The sequence below is a fragment of the Camelus dromedarius genome, chromosome 7 (genome assembly GCF_036321535.1).
Source record: "Camelus dromedarius isolate mCamDro1 chromosome 7, mCamDro1.pat, whole genome shotgun sequence".
Classification (NCBI taxonomy): Eukaryota; Metazoa; Chordata; class Mammalia; order Artiodactyla; family Camelidae; genus Camelus; species Camelus dromedarius.
Window position 1 is genome coordinate 28,389,951 of NC_087442.1, and position 21,456 is coordinate 28,411,406.

At 37.0% G+C, this 21,456-nt stretch overlaps 1 protein-coding gene and 1 long non-coding RNA gene across 2 annotated transcripts in view; one reads left to right on the forward strand and one right to left on the reverse strand.

Moving 5' to 3' along the window:
* Positions 1-620: 620 nt before the first annotated feature.
* On the reverse strand, positions 621-7,163 carry LSM8 (LSM8 homolog, U6 small nuclear RNA associated). Its single transcript, XM_010975583.3, has 4 exons — positions 7,020-7,163; positions 5,796-5,836; positions 3,757-3,884; positions 621-1,476 (listed from the first exon to the last, which is right to left on the reverse strand). Exons 1-4 carry the CDS (start codon positions 7,048-7,050, stop codon positions 1,386-1,388), a joined length of 291 nt encoding a protein of 96 aa, XP_010973885.1. The 5' UTR covers positions 7,051-7,163; the 3' UTR covers positions 621-1,385.
* Positions 7,164-7,247: 84 nt separating this feature from the next.
* Positions 7,248-21,456, forward strand: part of LOC116154055 (uncharacterized) — a 134,575-nt gene continuing 120,366 nt past the window's right edge. The window contains exon 1 of the long non-coding RNA XR_004137897.2: positions 7,248-7,353. This is a non-coding gene — a long non-coding RNA (uncharacterized LOC116154055). The remainder of the gene's footprint in view (positions 7,354-21,456) is intronic.

Genomic DNA, 21,456 nt, shown 5'->3' on the forward strand with positions numbered 1-21,456 from the left:
TATACAATGAAATTCACCTTTAAACTCTGAAAGGATCCATTCCAGAATCCCTTTTCAGAATTTATACAAATTAGCTGTCATCTCTTCCTGTTGAGCTTGTGTTGTTTAAGCCAAGGGTCAGCAAACTACGGCCTGCTGGCCAAATCTAGCCTGCCACCTGTGATTATAAATGAAGTTTTATTGGGACACAGCCACGACTATTCATTTACATATTATCTATGGCTGTTTCCATGCTATAACAAGAGTTGAGTAGCTGTGACAGACCATATGGCCCTCAAAGCTTAAAATATTTACTAACTGCATCTTTACAAAAAAAAGCTTGCCAACTCCTATTTTAAACACTTTCATTAAAAGAAAAGAAAAAGAAACTATAGAATGTAAATATTTTTCTATTCTTACCACAAAGTTACACACTTTGGCCTACCTGACTTGATTTTAAGTTCTGGGGACTAGCCTGGATATCTGAACACTACTTATAACATTGTTTCTATGGATTCTTTTAAAAGTATAAAAATGAACTGTATAAAGGAGTTTTAGAAAACAGCCTATTTGTAGATGAGGGACATTAATTACTTAATTGATTCACTCAAATAATCAACCAAAGAATAGGCCAGACATGCTCAGAGAAAACATGTTTACTTCTTTTGAAATCAGGTTTATGGAAATAGGGAGTCATGGAAAGTTGTTGACAATAATAGCGAGCACTGCCTCCATATAGACTTAAGGTGTATTTACTCACATTTATAAACAACACAAAACCCCTTTAATACTAGAAGTTCCCCAATTCTTAAAATTAAAAGCTCAGATGGCTTATAGGACTACATATGGAAACAATTTTTTTCAGATAACGTACAACTTTGTTAGCATGTTTCCTTTTCTCAACCAAACACACTTTTACCCGCACTTCCAAAGTGCTAGGAGGCAACCAGCAGGGCAGTGTGATAAATGGGGATGGGTCAGATAATTGCAGAAGACAAGACTTACCTTCCTGTGACTTTCTTAAAAATCAGGCAAAGAAACATTTGTATCCTGTACTACAAATGGTATTTGTATGCTTAATCTATAGAGCACATGAATTTCTCTTTTCAACTAGTTTTCCATAAACATTAAAATACCAGAATATCCTTTCTAAAAGTTCTCAAAATAATGATTAGATTTTACACTATTTAATAGAAAAATAAAACCAAGCCACTAATCTTACGATTTTTAAAAAAAGTTTTTTCAAGAAAGTGTAGAAATATTTTAATTTACATATCATATTACAATGAATCAATCTGGAGTCAAAATCCACAATTACACATTGATAAAAATTCAGCACATCATCCTCAGAATAGTCAGTTTCTGTACAAAGATTTACAGATGTCCAATGTATGTAGTTTTTTCCCTCAGTGTGCTACAGAGTTCAGAGGTTCTGCTCGTATATTCCCCAAATCAAGTGCAGAATCTGTCTCTTCATCAATTTCTCCAATGACTGCACTGTAATTATTTAAGGGAAAAAAAAAAAGTTAAAACAATCTCATTTCTGACTAAAACTGAGAAAAGATAGTAAAAAGAACTGCTTAAGGTGAAAAACATTTTCATACTGTAGTGAATTGCACGTTTGAGTCACAAAACTCAAGAAATAATTTGAAGACAACATTGTTACAGGAACAAATATTAAAGGACAGACTGCATATAGCGTTACTGGATCACGAGTCTTTAAAGGAAAAAGACACGTAGGGATAGATATGGTACAAAACCCAAAGCTTCACTGGGGCTGGGGGGCGAGGGAGTGGGGAAGTCACAAAATCACTACTAAATAAGCAAGTAAAAGTGTATTATTTGAGTAACTTCAATGAATTAAATCCATCAATGGTATATATAATATCTACTAGTTTCCTTTTCCTGATTTCTCAGTTTACTCAACTTAAATACAATACCAAAAAGAAGTACAGTTCTTCATACACAAAGATAATCATAGATACTTAGGTATCTCACAAATGAGTTTTTGATATGATTGGCTAGGGTTAAAGCCAGCAAACTTTTCCTTGATTCGACATTAACATAACACCTATAACATCAGTTTCGTTAATACCATGGAATACCAGGTAACCAAGCCATGGCCTCCAGCTGGATGTAGCCATTGCTACATCCAGACCACGGGACTTGTATAAAGCATTATTCCGTAAAAAACTGGTTGTGTAAATTTGTTGTGTTTTAATGATAGTAAATCCTACAGACAAATACTTGTAATACGGAATTTGCCTGATTTTGCTTTAAACTATATGAAGTTTTCAGTTCGCTAATAAATGGGAAGCACAAAACCCTAGGGGAATATATTAAGTTTTCTCAATATGAAACAAATCAAAGATCTCAATTCCATCCTTAAAAATAGTATCATTTAAAATCCTTATGGAAGACAGTGGAGTGCTGGTAAATATTTTAAAACCAGCTCTCCAAAGAAAAACGGGGAGGCTGATTTGCAGTGTTGACTGATATCCACAGTGTAAATACTCCCACTATGGCCAGTTTCAAGCTACCAACAAGACATCAATCAACCAGTTTGCAAAATTCCCCAAAATATAAAAATCTGCTTCTATGAACCAGTATAAGTTGGCTCCAGCATACCACTGGGTCTACAGCAATGTTTTCAATTCTTTAAAATTGAAGTTCAAAAAAATGTTTTATTTCAATTAAAGTAGGAGAAAGCATCTTAATTAAAATCAATTATTAGGCAGAACCCCAGTATAAACAGTCAGCGTTGTTCTGGTCAGGGGAACTGGTCTGCTTTGCCTTCCTCTCATTCTTTACAGCTCACTTCACCCAAAAGTCATCTCTCTAGAATATTTTATAAAGCCCCGATTTTGATTAAAGAACAAATAAGCTATCCATCTAAAAGTGATTTTCTTAAGACAGATAATTAAAATGACTAAAGTATTCCTCCATCTTCCATACCCTACTTGTCCAACAAAATAATCGGAGATGCCAACATTATCTTTTGCTGCCTTCCAGCTATGTTTTAATTCTAAACAGTACTCCCTAGAAAACTGATTCAACAATCTTCTGGCCTCTGTAACTGCACTGTGTAATAAAGTAGCTGCTAGCCACAGGTGACTATTAAAATTAATTACAATTAAATAAAACCTAAAATTCAGTTCTTCAGTCACACCAACCACCTGTCAAGTACTCAACAGCCACACACATGGCTAGTACCTACCACAGTAGACAACGCAGATACACAACATTTCCATCATCCCCCAAAGTTTTACTGGACAGTATTGCTCTACACTATTGCAGACTTTTCCTAAATTGCTGCCACTAAAATATATCTTCTTGAACTGCCATATCAATGTGTCCCAAATTAACTGAGGCCATGACATAAACACGGGACATCTTAAGTGCTAATTATACTAAAAAATTAAAAGAAAAAATAAGTAATGGATAAATACTTGTTAATGAATTCAGCTATGTTTTAAAGCATTAATTATTTTGAACTGTCCACACGGGAGATTTCAAAGACAATTTTAAACCCTAGCCTTGAACCCTAGAAGTATATTTATGTTCCTCTGAAATCAGGGTTATTTTGTAAGAACATTTTAAGAAGTCTCTCCGATGAAGTATTGAGTGTTAAGGCAGAGCCCTTTCTGGACCTTATCCAGGCTACTTCTATTAGAAATATGGACAAATCTCAGTAGATAAAAAACTCTTCTCCATACAGCAAGGTAGTACATGAGTAGTATATTTAACTTGCCTTAAAAAAAGAAGCATTGTACTTACACATTATCTCCTCTTACAATGTATAACCCTAGCACCACTTGTTCTACTCCCTGTGAAGAGCTGAACACTCGTTCATGGCTTTCATCCAAAATCAAATTAATGGTCTGGTCAAAACCTTTCAGTGTTCCCTGTAAAGAAAACATTAAGAGAAAAAGACAAATAATTCTGGTTTATCTGAATGCATACACAATTTTAGTTGCCAGGTACTCCAAAAGAAATACCTATTTTAAATATATATCTATATATCTATATCTATATATCTACTATAAAACAAAATACCTCTTTATGAGCAGCAGTATTCTTGGGCACAAAATTTACCTCTTGGTTTTTTAAGGGGGGAAAAAATAAAACTACAACACACTTCTGAGTAGCATGCAGAATTGTTGAGAATTACAAAGGACACCAATGTACTAGTTTATTTCCAAGGAAGTAGCACAAAAGCCTAATAGTCCAAGAGCTAATATTTTAAAAATATAAACTAAAACAAGGGGAATTTAAGGGAAATATCCCTATACACAGCAGCTACAGCAATGTCACAGTATCACTTCATATTACCTACCAGTACTAGACCTTGTGCTAAACATGCTGCATACAGTACCTCAATTAAACTCCACTCTTCAAGGTAGATACTATAAATATTCCCACATCAGAGAAAACTGAGGCACAGAGAGGTAATCCCTCAAGGTTTAATGGATAGAAATTAGCAGAGCTAGAATCTGAACCATGAAAGGCTAGCTTCAAAGCCAGACCAATGAACTACTGTTTTATACTACTATGAACAAGCAAATATAATCTACCACTTTAAAGAAATTCAAATCAGCCCCATAAGTATACAGAAACTTCAACGGGTAGTAACAGCTAAGACTTAATGAGTGCTGAATGAGGTATTTGCCAAACAGTGTTCTATGGGCCTCAAGTGGATTTACTTAATCTTTCCAATAACCCAGTAACAGTAGGTACAAATGTGACTGTAACAATTAGAACATTCCAGAACTTGAAGGAAATATTAGCTTTGGAGTCAAATCCAATTTAAATTTCAGTTTGGTTCTGCCGTGTATTGTCCACACGACTCTGGGAAGGTGACTCACATTTTCTGAGCTTGGTTCCTAACCTACAGTACAAGGTTAATTCTCCTTCACAGAGTTGGACTGAGATCAACTGACATAACACATGTAACGTGCATGGCACCTGATATGTTTAGTAAATGGCAAAGTCTGACAGTTTGGTAATAGTCACTTAACAACCCACTGAAAAAAAGCAAAAGGATTAAACAGAAAAGAACCAAAAACAGAACTGCAGAATGGGAAAATAAAAGATTAAATTATATGAATTAGATAGAAAATAGAGAAAGTTTAGCAGCCTTAAAACTTATTTGACAGTGAACAACAGTATGAGTTATAAATAAATAATTAAGAAGCCAAAAATCATGGGATAAATTCCTCAGATCAAGGAACAGGTCAAGGAGAGAATCTAGGATTTTTCTGGAATTAAAAGGGGATACTGTGATAGCAGCACAAGTAAATTTAGTCATTCACCATAATTTATTCTACAGAAGACAGAGATCATACCAACCCAAGAATATCCAAAGATTATCACCATAAAAGTCTTCCAAATTCATTATTTTATGGATGTAGTCTCTAAATCATAAAAAAGTTTCTAAGAGGCAGACATAAAACTTCAAAAAGATTATATGATTCATGTAGAGTGGATATCAGAGCATTGAATGCAGAAGGAAATAAAAAATGGAAAAAGAAGATGAATATAAAATACAGGCAGCTATCTGCAGACTAGACTAGAAGCTCTCTGAAGGCAGACTCATCCTAGCTTCTAGAAGCCTTGAATGTAGCATACACTCAATGTTTGTTAATAAAAAAAAGAATGCATTGGCAGCTATTTATCACAGTGATACAGAGCTGAATCATAAAACTGCAATGCAGGTGTACTGTGGTGCCTAGGCATTAGAGATCAGAGGTTCTACGTAATAATTTACAACCAGTAAACCAGCTAGAAAACAGAGAATGAATATGCCAAGTACTTACCACAATCATTCTCCCGTCAGAAGTAATAACAGCAACAGTTCCTGATAAATGAATCAAGGAAAGCATTTCTCTTGGAATGCAAACTGAAAACTTAAAATCTTGCAAGGAAAAGATTTAAATTACTAGGGAAAAGGTGACAGAATAAACATACAGCTTTTCAACACAGCCACATTTACAACATAAAAACTTTATGCTCTTCATTTTTTGTGTGTGAAAATTACACAATTTAAAAACGTAAAGAAATAGGAATAGAACATCCCTTTCTGTATATGATCAGTGTATCTTATTCCAAAACAGCTGGGGTGTTTGGTACTCTTTTTTCACTGGGGAATATTGCCAATCTGACAACTGAGCAAGACATTTTCCCTTCTTACACCTGTATCTTTAACTGTAAAACGAAAATTGGATCAGTGTTAAACTAATGAATGCTGACTGATTTCAAGCACGTTAAGACACAATCTTCCAGGACCAGGCTTTTGGAATTCAAGAGAAAGAAGCAATAATCAATTCCACTAGGTACCAATATGCTTGCATCATTAAAAAGCCTTTAGCATTTCACTTTTGCCCCAAATTTGTACATGAGAGTACAATGTAGTATTTATGTCCCGAGACGTTAAAAGGGTAACAGGTGTATAGGGTACTTCACATGGACTTTTTAAAGTTATTTGTCCCTCAGGACGATCCATTACAACAGCAAGCATTATTTAATTCCATCAACAAAGTTGGGATTTCAAGTGGTAAAGGGGCAGAAATTCTATTTGTGCACCATCTGCAAAGTTTTTGCTATCCTCAGACAATGAACAATGTCTATGAATGAAACAAATGCATGGATTTACAAGACCATTGTCGCCGCTAGTAAAACTGTTAAAATATTCCTAAACCTGAACGTATAGGCCCTAGGGAAATAGTAAGGATGAATCAATAGCTGGTTTCCATACAGACAAGGAAAAGTTCGGAATAATCATACTGTTTTGGGTTTTTTTCCCCCCGGGTTAAAAAAGGCGCCTTGGGCCCGCAGAAGCTGCTGGTCCCAGCCCTGGAGGCGGGACTGGTGAGTCCCAGGTCGTTAAACCCCGCACCCGCATCCCAGGCCTCCGCAGTGGCCGGGCGTCCCAACCGCCCGCCGATCCCGACCCCCGGCCTCTCTAGCATCAATCCTCTCCGGTGCAGACGCGGGCCTTGCCACGGCCCGGGCTAATGCCCGCGGCGCCAGGTAGAGGATACGGTTGATGTAGTTCTCCAAGGCGGACGTCATTATGCTCGGCCCGGCCGCTGTCCACACAGCAGCGCCGGCGACAAGAGGAGCCAAAAAGGCCCGCCAGGAACCTGCGGCAGCTTCCGCTGATTGGCGGTAGCAAATACCGCGAGAGTTACCGCAGGCCGCCTCCGCGAATCAGAGACTGAAAGAACCCGGCCAACCATACCCGAGAGGCAAAGCGCGGGCCGGTTTTAATGCGCGTGCGCAGTGTGTTTCCACTGTTTTTCTGGGCGGTGACCGCGGAAGCTGAGGGGGACAAAAGCGAGCGCCAGGCGGAAGAGAGGAGGAAGCTTCCTGAAGGTGGGGTAGTGGGGAGACTGTGGGCCAGCGGGTTTCCTAGCGGAGTGGAAGGGTTTGTGGCAGAAATTGTTTAGCGGGGAAATGTTGAGGAAAGACAGGGAAGGCGGGAGAAAACGGAATAGGTGTTTTCGTCACAAGTGAAATAGCGAGATAAGCGCTGTTCTGGTATGAAACGTAGACGCGGGGAAGTGGAATCTGGTTTTCTGCCCCACGGGCCGAAAATTAACCTTTTAGCAGCTACACGGCCCAGGACGAAGTTGCACACGTAACCATGTGGTATACATGTCTGGAAAACACAGCAATAAAAGGCATGGTCGCTTAGTCTGCGTTTCCCTCTAAAAGTGCACCAACGCGGAGGCGTTGTTACTCATTTATTTAAGAAACTGAATGCAAACGGAAAAGTATGTGAGTCTCCCTTAGAAAAACAGTCTTCCTTCTACCACGCCCCAAGGCCTCCCTGCCCTCGGTGAAATTAGTAACTAAAAGGCAGGCCGGCTGCACCGCCCTGGAAAGGACTGATTGAGGAAGAGTCTTCTAGATAAGCACCAGGCTGGGTTCCAGTCCTGCTATGCTAACGACATTGTGAGGGTGGCCTCGCAACAGTAACATCAGCTCCTCCGGGCCTCAGTTTCCTTAGACCCCATTTGGTTATTACCATTTGTTACTAGAAAACCTCACTCTTATTTTACTGTGGTACCCTAACTTCAAAGGACTTGAATTTATGAAAGAATCTGTATACAAAATACTAGTGAGAGTAGTTTCCCTTTTTACAAAATAGCCTTATAATTTCAGTTAGACTTGTGATTTCTTAACTGGAGAGTTGTGGGTTTGAAAACTTTTGCAATGTTGTCAGTTTTCTTCTGAAAAGTGAAGTTTCTGTTTTCAGTACAGCATACCCATGAAACTACCTACAGATCACTCCCAGATATTTAGTATCTTGTATACTGAAACTTAAGCTCTGACCTGTCTGAAACCACATACGTTCAGGAATCAGATGATAAGTGCCCCGTTTGTGCGGGGGGGGGGGTGGTGGTAAATGAAAATACCTTCCATAAATTAAAAAACGAAGATACTGTGTGGTTTGCAAATGTTAGATATTAAACTGAAAGAAAACCAAAGTACTAATTAGTGATAAATGAGGTATCATTAGTAAGGAGGTTTTAAAAATAATGTGCCAAATATTTAAAAATGAATAATCCATGTAGTTTTTCACCTCTTAGAGTGCGTTTATATTTGAAAATGTTTAGTAACATTATGTAGTAACTTACAGAGCTAAGTTCATCATAAATACATTATATGTTTATGACCCTGTAGTTTCCATTAAATTAATATGCCAGATAAATAACAGATGTGCAATGTTTATAGGGCATCACAGAATCTCTTTGATTTGAACATTTTTTACACACACATGTTAAAACCATGTTTTCTGTAGTCCCTAATGATCACAGATGTGGAGAGAAAGCCTATAAATAAAGAAAAGCCTTTAATAAGATAAAAAATGAGTTACGTATAGATGCAGGTATTACATATGTGATTTATCTAAATTAGCCTTGTGGCCTGGGGAGTACATGGACATAGAGAGTTTAACACCTCATAATAGAAAATTAAAGTTCCCAAAGAGGGAAGTGATACATATAAACATCTGACAACTAAAAAGTCAAGTAGGGGTTCAGTGAGATTTTTGAGCTTAAAATCTTTCAGTGTACTACTCATGTAAATAATATTCTCACTGTTAAAAGAGTCAAAGTTTGCTGGAGTGCCTTTTTATTTTATTGATGGAACATTCATTCCATTAGTTCTGAATCTAAACTTTGGACAGAAAACTAAAATTTTCTTTTATGTTTAGTTTATTTAAGATTTGCCCAACATTTTATGTATCTCCAAACCCAGTCATGAAACTCTCTCATTAGTAATCCCATTGAGTGTATCTAGAACAGTGATAAAGATTTTTCAAGAATAGGGCAGAAAAAGAGATGAGAAAGGATAGGATATCTGACATTCCTGGAGTTACTTCCTATTAGTAGCAACCAGTATATATAAAATGGGTCTCTCTCTGGAAGCACCGCTTAATGATTCCCCTGAGAAGCAGGGCCCTCATCTCCCTTTGTATCCTGTATTCTTTTCATTAATCTGAAGAATCAAACTCATACTAGATTCTGAGGAAACTGAATTTACACTTTTCCTGTGAATGGTTCATGGGAAAAAAAAATGACAATTATAATTGGAAAATTAAGACATTACTTGTGACCTAATATGATATGATCTTTTATTTACTTTTATTTTTTATTGGTATGTATTCCTACAAGTTTCACAAATGTTAACCAATTAGCAATATATATTTATTAGATCTTTCTAGGGTTCTCCAAGGCAGAAAAAGACATAAATAAATCTGGTTCTCTCCTTACAAGGAAATTTCTGAATAGGTACAGAGCTTTAATTATAAACATGAAATAATTCAGGTATGGAAAAATAATAAATATCCCAAATGATAAAGGTAATTGATGTGGAAATATTAGTTCATTTAATTATAAATTACTAAGTGTTTTTCATATATTATGTATTTTTTTCCTTTTAAGTTAAGACAGACATTTTTAACTCTCATTTTTAAGAGATGGAAAAAAATCAAATCTAGCCTTGCTAATTGAATAGCAGTATAGAATCGTAATTAAGGACACTATCTCAGGAGCTAGCCTGTTTGGAATTGGATCCTGTGTGACTTTGAGTGGATTACTTAACCTTCTTACTTCAATTTTCCCATCTGTAAAATGGAGAAATGATGGCATTTACATCATCAAATTTTGGGGGGACTAAAAGTAATTCTTATAAAGACCGGCATGTAATAAGCACTCAATAAATATCAGTTATTATTGCTCATGGATGTAGACTGCATCACAGGTAACCTTTTTCTCAGTCCCAGAGCTTATTCTGCTACAATATTTTACTCACTACCTTTTTTCCTTATTGGACAAATTGAGCAGTACACATTTTAATTGCTTGAGGAGGAGGAAGGTGAATATGTTAGAATCTTGAAACATTGTACGAGAAAAGTAAGATGTAAATCAGGCTTGAGAAAAAGTACACATGTACTTTAGGAAAATTAATCTGGCAGTAATTATTTAGTAGAGATAGGAACTGAGGATAAGAAGGCTAACAAGAATTCAGGTTTGTTTCTGATTTGTAGCAGTAGAAATGGTAAAGCAGAAGACGTGATTCAAATGTAGTGGTTAAGAAAGGTAAAGAGGCAGACAGCAAATCGTGGATGGCATAGTGATGGTGACTGGTGAATTGGAAGAATGGCAGGAGTAGGGAGATCCAGGGAAAGATGGCTACTTGTTAGTAAAGTAGACGGGACCAAGCTGTAGAACTGGGTGGACGTGACACTGCTCACCAGCCAGTGGTGAGGCCACCAAATACATGGTTATACTAGTGATGGCATACACTTCACCCTAAAGGTCTGGAGAGCCAGTCTGTCTCCAGAGGCCCACTGTTTCCTTTATAAAGGATGATGCATATTAATAAAATACTTACATACACTTTCATGCATTCTTTCTTTATATTTTGGAAACTCAGAACAGTAATGTAAACATTTTGGCTACATTGTGGTATGTACATTCCTGAAAACCAGCACATTCAAAAAAATAGCTCACTTAAAATTAACAGACGTTAAGGAGAAAATACGTGTGGAAAAGACCACTCAAAACCTGAACAACTGAACTAGAGTGGTGGTTCCCAAAGTTTGTTGCTCACTGAAAACACCTGAGGGTCTTTGGAAACTGCTGATGCCCTGGCTCCCACTCCCAGACATCTGAATTAAATGGTATGAGGGGAGAGCCTGGGCATCAGGATTCTAAAAGCTCCACAAGTGACTGTCACGTGAAACAAAGTTTGGGAACCACATAGCAATGAGACAATAACAATCCAAATGAAAATAGCACATTTAAAAGGACATGTGAAATTCCTAACAAGTAAAGAAATGCTATAGTAACTTACAGAGCTTTACCTTTTAAAAAAAATTGAAGGTAGATTGAAAAATGACAGTCTGTGGAAGAGTTGACACTTCTGGGTGACAGAAGCAAGGGCAGGAGAGCATCATCCACAAAAGTAACAGGTGGAGAAGCAGGTGCAAACTTTGCAGAAGATTTAGAGGTGCAGAGATGATGGCTCTGGCTCGTTGTCTGATGTTGCTTTTGCGCAGAAATCTAAGAGAACTGCAAAATAATCACGCCCAGAGTAGAGCACCAGGCTGAGCTATGCCAAGGGAAGAACAGGATGCCACACAGTGAAAGGGTGTCATTTGTGCATTGTATCCCTCCAGGCCTCATGTGACCATGCAGTCAACTGTGTGACTTTACATTCAGCTGTTGGTTCTTGGTAGCACAAGACATTAAGGTGCTAGGAAAGATTAAGTATGAACCAATCAATGCACTTTCCACGGTATTCTAACGTTACTCCCATAGTTAACAGTCAAATGTGAGCTGGTTTGTTATTACACAAAGCAGAGCTGTAGCACAACAGACTGTTAATATTCCATCGAGAATCTGGACCTTCACTTTGGTTAACCTGCCCCTGTTTTTACTTACCTCCTGTAGCACCAGGTAAATTTAGGGATAGGCAGGTCTTATACCTCTGACGTTGCCTAGGAGGGTACTTGAATTCATACAACTTGGGACAGCTTTATTTAAATAGCAAGCAAAGAGGATAAGTAATCCAAATGGAGCACCTAGATCTGAGCCTTTTCAGTATCTTCTGTGTGTTTATGTGTGTAAATTACCATTTTTGTGTTATCACTATTACAAAGCAGATTAAGAACATTATTTTAAGCTGAGTGCATTTACTTGCTTTTTTGGTTATTTTTGCTTGGCTTTTAAAGATGATTGTCTTTGGTGGCTTTGATTGTAGTACAGGTAAAATTATACTGTCCTTGTGATTTTGGCATGACAAACTTGGAAAATAATGTTGATGGCAGAAATAACTTAGGTCTCCTGGATCTCCAATCTGAACTCATTCCTGAGTGATATAATCCACACTGAAAGAATAGCGTGATTTAGACTTGGAGACATTAAATTGTAAGAAAGATCAAAGGTAATTTTTTTATATACTGAGGGTTAGGCTATGAGGTAAGAATAACGTGAAAAAGTACAGAAAGATAAATGGAGTGGTAGTGTGATGTGTATAAGAATTGTCTTGACAAAAACTTAGTTACCTTGAGTCACTAATGGAAAGCAGATGCGTGAAATTACATTAAAATATGTATGGAGTAGGAAAAAAAATGAAAAAAAAATGTTTTATCTTACTGTTTCTAAAGAATTCTCATTTTGCTGTGGTTGTTTGATTTTATACCTAAGATGTAACTACTCTCTCACCTCTACCCTTTTTTTTTTTTTTTAGGCCATGGATCTAGATTTTAAGAGCTAGAAGGAAATCTAGGAATTTCTCAGTCCACTTTTCTCCTCTTGTAGATAAGAAAACTGAGTCCCAAATAAGCTGAGTGACTCTCTTTGAGGTAGCAGCACGTACAGTGAAGGTCTCCTGGATTCTAGGTCAGTGCTCTTTACAATAATTAGTAATAAAGTAACTTTTACTCACAGGATAAAATTTGAATCTATCTACAAGTGATCAGCACATGTCCATGGATAATGTCGTTGTCTGCCTTTGTAGGTAGACTTTTTCAAAGATCAGAAGGAATTGATATCCAAGGGTATACTCTAGGGCAGCTTGACATTTTTCAGATATCAGAACCACTAGGAATAATAGGAAAAACAAATGGATTATTGTGGTAGGCAGACTAAAGGCCCCCCAAGGATGCCCACATCCAAATTCCCATATCCTGTGATTATGGTGATTATATTACCTTATATGGCAAAAGGGAGGTTTCAGATGTGCTTAAGGTTAAGGTCTTTGAGATGGGGCAATATCCTGGATTATCTTACTGAATTTGGAGGAAGAAGGCCATGAGCCAAGGGAGGTGGTTGTCTTTACCTGGGAACACCCTTACAGTTTACAGCCAGCAAGAGAACAGGTATCTTGGCCCCCACAAAGGCAAGTAAACTGAATTCTGCCAGTAAACCAAGTGAACAGGTCAAAATGTGATACATGTCCATCCCTGAACCAGTCACTGATTAGGTACAGGATGCTCTGCTGGACTTAATGTGGGGGTGGGATCTATCCTCTCAAACCACACAACTGCTTTGTATTGGGGTTGGGTGAGTTCTCCTGTGGAAAATGAGGTCCTTCTGGCTGTGGAACAAAAGGGGAAGTGGATGCTCTGGAAGAAGCCAACAAATATCCACTTTGCTTTAAGATGTATTTGAAATGAATGCAACAAAGCTCCAGTATTAATATACTTAAGTAGCTCATAAATATAGTTATATTGAGTTGAATCATAGTCTGTACTTAAAATAGCTATGTAGTATCTAAAATATTATGAAAATGTCTATTTTTCCTTTTAAGTTTGAGGTTTTTTTTAATATAAAAAATCATGAACCTAAATTTGGAAATAAAGATTTAAAGTTATTTGACATTTATAATTACTATCCTTTCAGTGAGGAACCCTAAAAATCTTATGGTTCAGAATATAATTATTTTTTCCAGAGACCCATGCTCACAACATTTCTGGACAAAGAGTATTAACCCGGGGTCACTGCCAATTGCAAGTCAGAAAAGCTTTTCTGAGGCTTTTCCTCCTGTGTTTGCACCTGATCAGCTCCCCTACACATCTTCAAATAGCCTCTGAAAATACAGTCTGTACCTTTCCCAACAAACCCTGTAATTCCTTATTCTTCTCTTTTCTTTAATAATTACTTTCAAAGTTTTACCACATCTTAGGGTGCTATACACATTGAATAGAATGAGCTGTGCAAAATAAACATTTTGTTATGGGTCCAAAAGAGCTATATCTTTTTATGTCTGAGAAAATGTTATAAAACTCACCACCTACACAGCAATAAGTGGTTTAATGACAGTCCTTTAAGTGCGCCATCAAAACTCTTAACAGAATTTCATGAAAGACACATTAGTTTATTTCCATGGAGAACTGGTCTCATTTTAAAGATGTTATACTACAGAACATTCCATATAAACAACTCATATTTTCTGTAGTCTTTTTTTAAAAGTTTCTTTTAAAGGTTGAACTAGTATTCTCATCAGGGTTTGATGAATCAGAGCAGTGCCGATGTGATAACAAGGTAATACCTTTGCAGTCTTCAGTAGCAGGCCAGGATTGCATGGGCTATATTAGACCTGACATAAGATACAAAACAATACATCATTTAGCAGCTGTAATAATAAATGATGGCATATGTATGTTCACGGGTAGTAGTGAAACAAGTCAATTTTAAAAAATATTTTTATTATTCTTATCAGTTATTTTTACTTATGTCAAATATAGCCTGAGTTGCTAATTTAATGGTAGTAATATAAAGTATCCTTTAAAAATAAACTTATATAAAGACGTGAGTTTATTTGATGAAAAAGAATCAGTGAAATTATGGTTGTCCTCAACATATAATAAAAATCATGAAAATGGTATAGGTATGACTAAAATTTGGGGAATGTTGACTTTGCCCTTCAGCATGTGCTGATGGACTTGTACTTATAAATGGAATGTTGTCTTTTTTTTTTTAACATTTTTTATTGATTTATGATCATTTTACAATGTTGTGTCAAATTCCAGTGTTCAGCACAATTTTTCAGTTATTCATGGACATATACACACTCTTTGTCACATTTTTTTCTCTGTGAGTTATCATAACATTTTGTGTATATTTCCCTGTGCTATACAGTGTAGTCTGTTCTACAATTTTGAAATCCCAGTCTATCCCTTCCCACCCTCCACCCCCCTGGTAACCATAAGTCTGTATTCTCTGTCTGTGAGTCTATTTCTGTCCTTTATTTACACTTTGTTTTTGTTTGTTTGTTTGTTTTTATTTTTGTTTTTTAGATTCCACATATGAGCGATCTCATATGGTATTTTTCTTTCTCTTTCTGGCTTAGTTCACTTAGAATGACGGAATGTTGTCTTTTATATGGAGGTGATCCTAGATGTCCTCAAAGTACTCTGAAAATTAAAACAATAACAAGTACAGTGTATTCAGTGCAGAGAAGAGCAGAATCATCCTAGAGAGATGCTTCTGCTCCTATGTGAGAGGTACTAACATCTTCAAGGAATGGTTATGTATTTTAGAATAGGGGTGTTTAGAAATACAGGTGCAGAAAAAGGGAAATTTGCAAGAGCATGCCTTCATGTAAAGAGAGAATGTTCTGTCAAGAAGCCACTTGACGAGGATATCGCATGGAAGCCAGCTGTCATTACACATTCCAGTAATGTCACTCTTTGTTCTGCTTCCTTGTTTTCCAAACACCCTCGTGTTGGTCCTGCTCAGTGGTCAGGCTGATGTATCTACACTGCTTGGCAATTACACTCCTTATTGTAAATAAGTAAAGTGGCTTTAACAGTAGTCTTTGATGAGCTTTGTTAGTAGGAATCCGATTCCTGAGACTTAATTGTATTCACATTGAGGAGATTAAATTTCTAAGTTTGAGAGGTTGAAGGACAGATCCTGGACTGGGTGACTGCATCCAGATGCTCACTTTGTGGGGATCTGTCTGAGTGAGCATCACACCCGGGAAATCCCTAGGTCGCAGGTCTCACCTTTTCTCAACTTTTCCAACTCTACTGTTCATCTTATTTGTGATTTGAACCATGCTCCTAATATTACTTTATGCCATATTAACATGTGAGATAGTTTGCAGATACTCCCTAAAGGAAAAAAGATATTTATTTGTTTTTTATTTTTGATAATATAAAGACTCAATGTTTTGCAAAAATATGTTGAGTTATTTGAGTACCTACCTGGCCTGACACTGAAGCATTAGACAGATTAAATATTCCTCTTTCAAACTACTGTATATCTTTTCTCTTTTCTTTTTGATTGCCAATTTTTTTGAATGAGCCATTTGCTCTCACTGCCTCCACTTCTTCAGTGCCAAGTATCTCCCCTCCACCCCCCACCATCTGGCTCCCACCCCCATTATTCTGCTGAAACTTTCTCTAACATTTCTGACTGATAACAGGCAGAGCTTCTTATCCCATAACAGGCAGAGCTTCTTATCCCTCATTCTGCTTGACTTGTCTGCAATCTTGGATGCTCTGCTTTATGTCCTTCTTTTGAAAATGTATCTCCTTCCTTTCCTGATAATCCAGGATGTACTATCTCTTTAATTTTCCTACTGACAATTTATACCCCCCTCTCTCTTTTGGTGTCTTTTACTGAAAGCTTTTTTTCTGAAAAAGAAATATAGCATGGCAGATAAAGCAAATCTACTCTTCCTGCTCTTCCCCCTCCTCTCTGCTCTATCCTGAAGTTGTATCATCATTAACATACTTTTCTACATTTGTGTCTGTGTACAATGTATGTTACTCTGTTTTAAGACTCACATAAACAGAATCAATCATCCTTTGCAGCTTGCATTTTGTATTTGCAGCCAAACATTATGTATTTGAAATTTATCTATTTTGATATACCTAGATTTTGTTAATTCATTTTAATTTCTCTGTAATCTTCTGTTTATGAACTAATAATAATTTCATTTTAATTTCTCTGTAATCTTCTGTTTATGAATTAATAACAGTTTTAAATACAAATTTTCTTTTTCTTTGTTAAGACTTTATTTTTTTAGAGCAGTTTTAGAAAATTTTCAGTTTCACAGAAAATTTGAGGAAAAGGTACAGAGATTTCCCATATACCTTCTAACCCCAACACTTTCATAACCACCCCCCCCATTATCAACATTTCTCAACAGAGTGTGGACATATGTTACAGTTGATGAACCTACATTGACACCTCATAATCACCCAAAGTCCACAGTTTACATCACCCTTCACTTTTGGTGATGTATATTCTGTGGGCTTAGACAAATATGTAATGGCATGTATCCACCATTACAGTATCATATAGAATAGTTTCACTGCTCTAAAAACCCTCTGTATTCTGCCTATTCACCCCTTCTCCCATCCCAACCCCTGGCAACCGCTGATCTTTTTACTATCTTCATAGATTTGTGTTTTTCAGAATGTCATACAGTTAGAACCATACAGTATGTAGCCTTTCAGAATGCCTTCTTTTGCTTAGTAATACGTATTTAAGGTTCCTCCATGTCTATTCATGGTTTCATAGCTCATTCTGTTTTAGTGCTTAATAAGATTCCATTTTCTATGTATCCATTCACCTACTGAAGGACATCTTGGTACTTCCAAGTTTTGGCAATTAGGGATATAGCTGCTATAAACATCTGTTTGTAGATTTTTGTGTGAACGTAAGTTTTCAACTCCTAAATACAGACTTTTAAGAGACTTTTTTGTTGTTGTTTATTTTACATTTCCTTAAATGATTTCATCTGTTCCCATTGCTCAGTTACAGAACAGTGACTTCCATAACTCGTATTAGTCTTAGAGATCAACTTGGGGATAATTTGAGCAAACTCCATGCATATTTCTTGTTGGTATTGAACTTGTCCAAAATGAAAATCATTATTATTTCTGGAAACTTTCACTTCTCCTGCCTCTTGTCTTTTGCCACAGTTGAGGACACTCCACTCTCCCAGTCATTAAGAATAGAAAACTTGGAGTCTTTTTTTTTTAACCTATTTTTTTCTCTTTTTTTCTCGTATCTGTTTATCTAATCCTACTGATTCCATACTGAAAATGTTTCTCAGTATTTTCTGTTTTCCATGTCCACTTCCATTGGCTTAGACCAGGCTTTTGTCATTCTTACCAGTACTAATACAATTTCCTTCCAAATATTTCCTGTGCATCTAATTAGCCCCCATTATTATTTATCCTTCATCATGGTACCAGAGTTACCTTTCAGAAACAAGGCCTGGTAAATTTTTCTATAAACTCATAAGTAGAAAATATTTTAGACTTTGAAGATTATATGGTTTCTGTGGCAACTATTCAACCTTGCCATTGTGGCATGCTAGTATCCATAGACAATACATGAATGGGTGTGTTTCAATAAAACTTTATTCACAAAAATAGCCAACAGGCTGGATTTGGTCCAAGGGCTATAGTTTGCTGACCCCTGCAACATAACTTAGATCATGTACCTCCCATCAAAGCCTTTCCGTTTTCTTCAGAACATAATATTCACCATCCTTCTAAATCTGACATCATCCCTAACTTACTACTTAAGGTCAGTTGCCTCAAAGTCTTAAGTTCTCATCTGTATTCTGATGTGTTATTGATATCTCCTGATTTGATGGAGTTGGGAAATGGTTCAGTGGCAGCTAAGTATGGGGATTTGGTCATGGGGGGATGAAAATGCTTCCATCTGATGTTCCATCTTAGTAAAGTATGGGCAGGGATACCGGCTGATGAGATCAGGTGGAAGTAGTGGGGTAGAAGATTGAAGAGAGAAGATCCAGATCAATACTATTATCCTGGGGAGCAGAAAAGTGAACTTACTGTAAAAATGTAGCAAGATTCCCGGGTTCTATCAAGATTGACGCTGTAGCCTGAGATACGAATTTAAAGCAAAACTAGTCATCTGATTGTGTGATTTCTGTGATTACTAACGCTTTCCTACTTAGGTGCAAAAAAAAGTCTGAAGCAAGCGGAGTTCACACACATATTAGGGTTTTGTAAGGTGAACTCAGCTGAGGGAAAGAAGGAAGTGGGAGTTGAAAGTATTTGCAAAGGTGCACTGTGTTGATTATGGAATCTGTGCTGAATGAAGTAGGAATTGGTGATGGGACTGATAATAAGAAAGTGGTGGAATGAAGGGATCAAATGTCCCCACATCATTAAAGAGCCATGTGGTATGGAAGTACTTGTATCAGTGAACTGAATGTAAACTATGTACTAGGAAAGTTAGATCTTTGTATCTGAAAAGGTTCATATTATAAAGAGATGTAAATGTCCAGGGTGTGGCCATAAAATGAGTGACTGAAGTGGAAAAAAGAAAGTCACTGGAATATGGAAATCAAGAAATTGAGAAGCTGGGGCTTTTTGATGGGTCATCCACTCACTGAAATCACCAAGGATAAAGGAAGGAAACCGAGTGGAATAGAAGACTCTCTTCTGGGAGAAGACTAGTGAATGAGGACTAGTGACTAGGAGGTGGGTAGAAGAGTGAACGAAGGTATAGGAAGAGTGCTATATCCCAATGATGTTAGCATTAAAAGAACAGGGATTTTTGCAGGAGGGGAGGGGTGAGATAACTTGAAAGGAGCAAGGAACACACATCCACCTCAACTCCTGGCCCTGATGTTTGCTCAGGACCAAGGTGGGTTTCAGCTAATGCAAGGAGGTGAAGGGAGTATTTGAAAGAAAGGGAACAGCCGATCACAGACTGAGGTCACAGGAGTCACTGGAAGGGTTTGTTTGGGAAGGGAGGGAAGTGGAGAGGATAAAACAGAGTTTGTAATTTGAGTTTGTGAGAAAAAAAATGACTTACAGAGGCTGGTGAGGGACATGGGGTATGAAGATGATGGAATTAGACCTGCGGGCTCACATTGTAATATATTCTTGGTGGTGTGTTAGCCCCAGGCATTAAGTTATGGCATGGCCTCAGGACTAATAGTTTCTTAGCAGCTGAGAGTTCTAGAATCATCTGCCACAGTCAGTTCCATTACCTTGGATGAGGCACCAAACCTGTCAAAACCTGTCTCTCCACATATACAATGAAGAGTTGGTTTAAGTATGCTCTTGAACTTCTTCAGGTGTTTTAAATATCTGAGAGTAAAGAAATAGGATCATGCCATTGGTAAGTTTGCAGTACTAGAAATAAATATTCATCTTGCAAATCAATGATATATCAGGAGCTAATATTAGGAAGAATGAGAAATATCTGAGAGTTTATACATCTGTTGCATTTGGCTTCAAAGCATGTTAATGATCTCAACAAAATAGATAAGCGACAGAACAATACAGCATATTTTAGAGACATTTGGTTATGCATTCCTGCTAAAGCAAATACACTTTGAAACTCATAAGTAAGAGTTAGTAATAGATTTATGGTCTCTCAAATGCTAAATAGTAATTGAAGTTGAAACCAAATTGCCAACGCTTATCTCTGACCCTTCTTCCATTCTTTTGTCCCCTCATCCAACCCGTATTATTAGTTAATTGCATTATTGTTATTGTAACAGTAGAATAATGCATGAACGAGACACCTGAAAGCATGCAGTCATAATTGGTGAAGGCAGTGAGTTAATGATGAAAATGAAATGCTTCTTCCCAATTATTTTTTAATGTTTAGACTAGTATCCTAGCCTATTTAGTTGAATTGATGGGTCAGTTCAGTCAACCCTACAACCACACTAATAACCTACTGGTTAAAAACTGCTTATTTCAGTCCATATTGTGGAACAGCTTTGGTTGCAATCAGATGATGAATCCTATTAGCTGAGATTTTCCCAAGATCTTGCTGTCTAGCTGAGTTCGGTGTCCTGGTAGGTATCTTGCTGAATGGCTTAGACTCTTCGGGAGAGAGGTCTTAAAGGGAAAACGCAGCAAATCTTGAGCTTGGCTGGGAAAGGAAATGCATAAGATCAAAAGAGGGGCAACGTGGACATTACATATTCCTTATTTGCCAATAAAAATTCTATATATTGGAACTGAAAACCTTATACGTGTGAATTAATTTCACTCAACAAAAAGTTCAAATTGGTTGAAAAATAGATTTGCATATGTATGAAAGTGGTTCAGTAGTTTATTTATCTTGTGATACTGAATGTAACTTTAAAATTTTGTGTTTGAGAAATATGGCATATTAGTTTATTTCATCCTAGGTATTCTACCTACAGTTTGGGTAATTGGCCACTAGATGGCAGGGCAGTGACTTGAGTAATGATCACAAGACAATAAATGGTCATTCCATGGGCATAGACAATTGAAAGCCAACCCACGGAATGCCTTGCAATACAGTTTAAAAGCACAAGTTAAGCACATACTTACATATTAGGAATTTTGTAAATGCTGGAGATGCAAAAATGAATAATAATACATGATCTCCATCACCAAAGAGGTGATAGTCTTGTACCCAGATATATGTGCAGCTTTTTTTTCCTTTTTTAAAGCACTGTGATAGAGTGTGATAAATA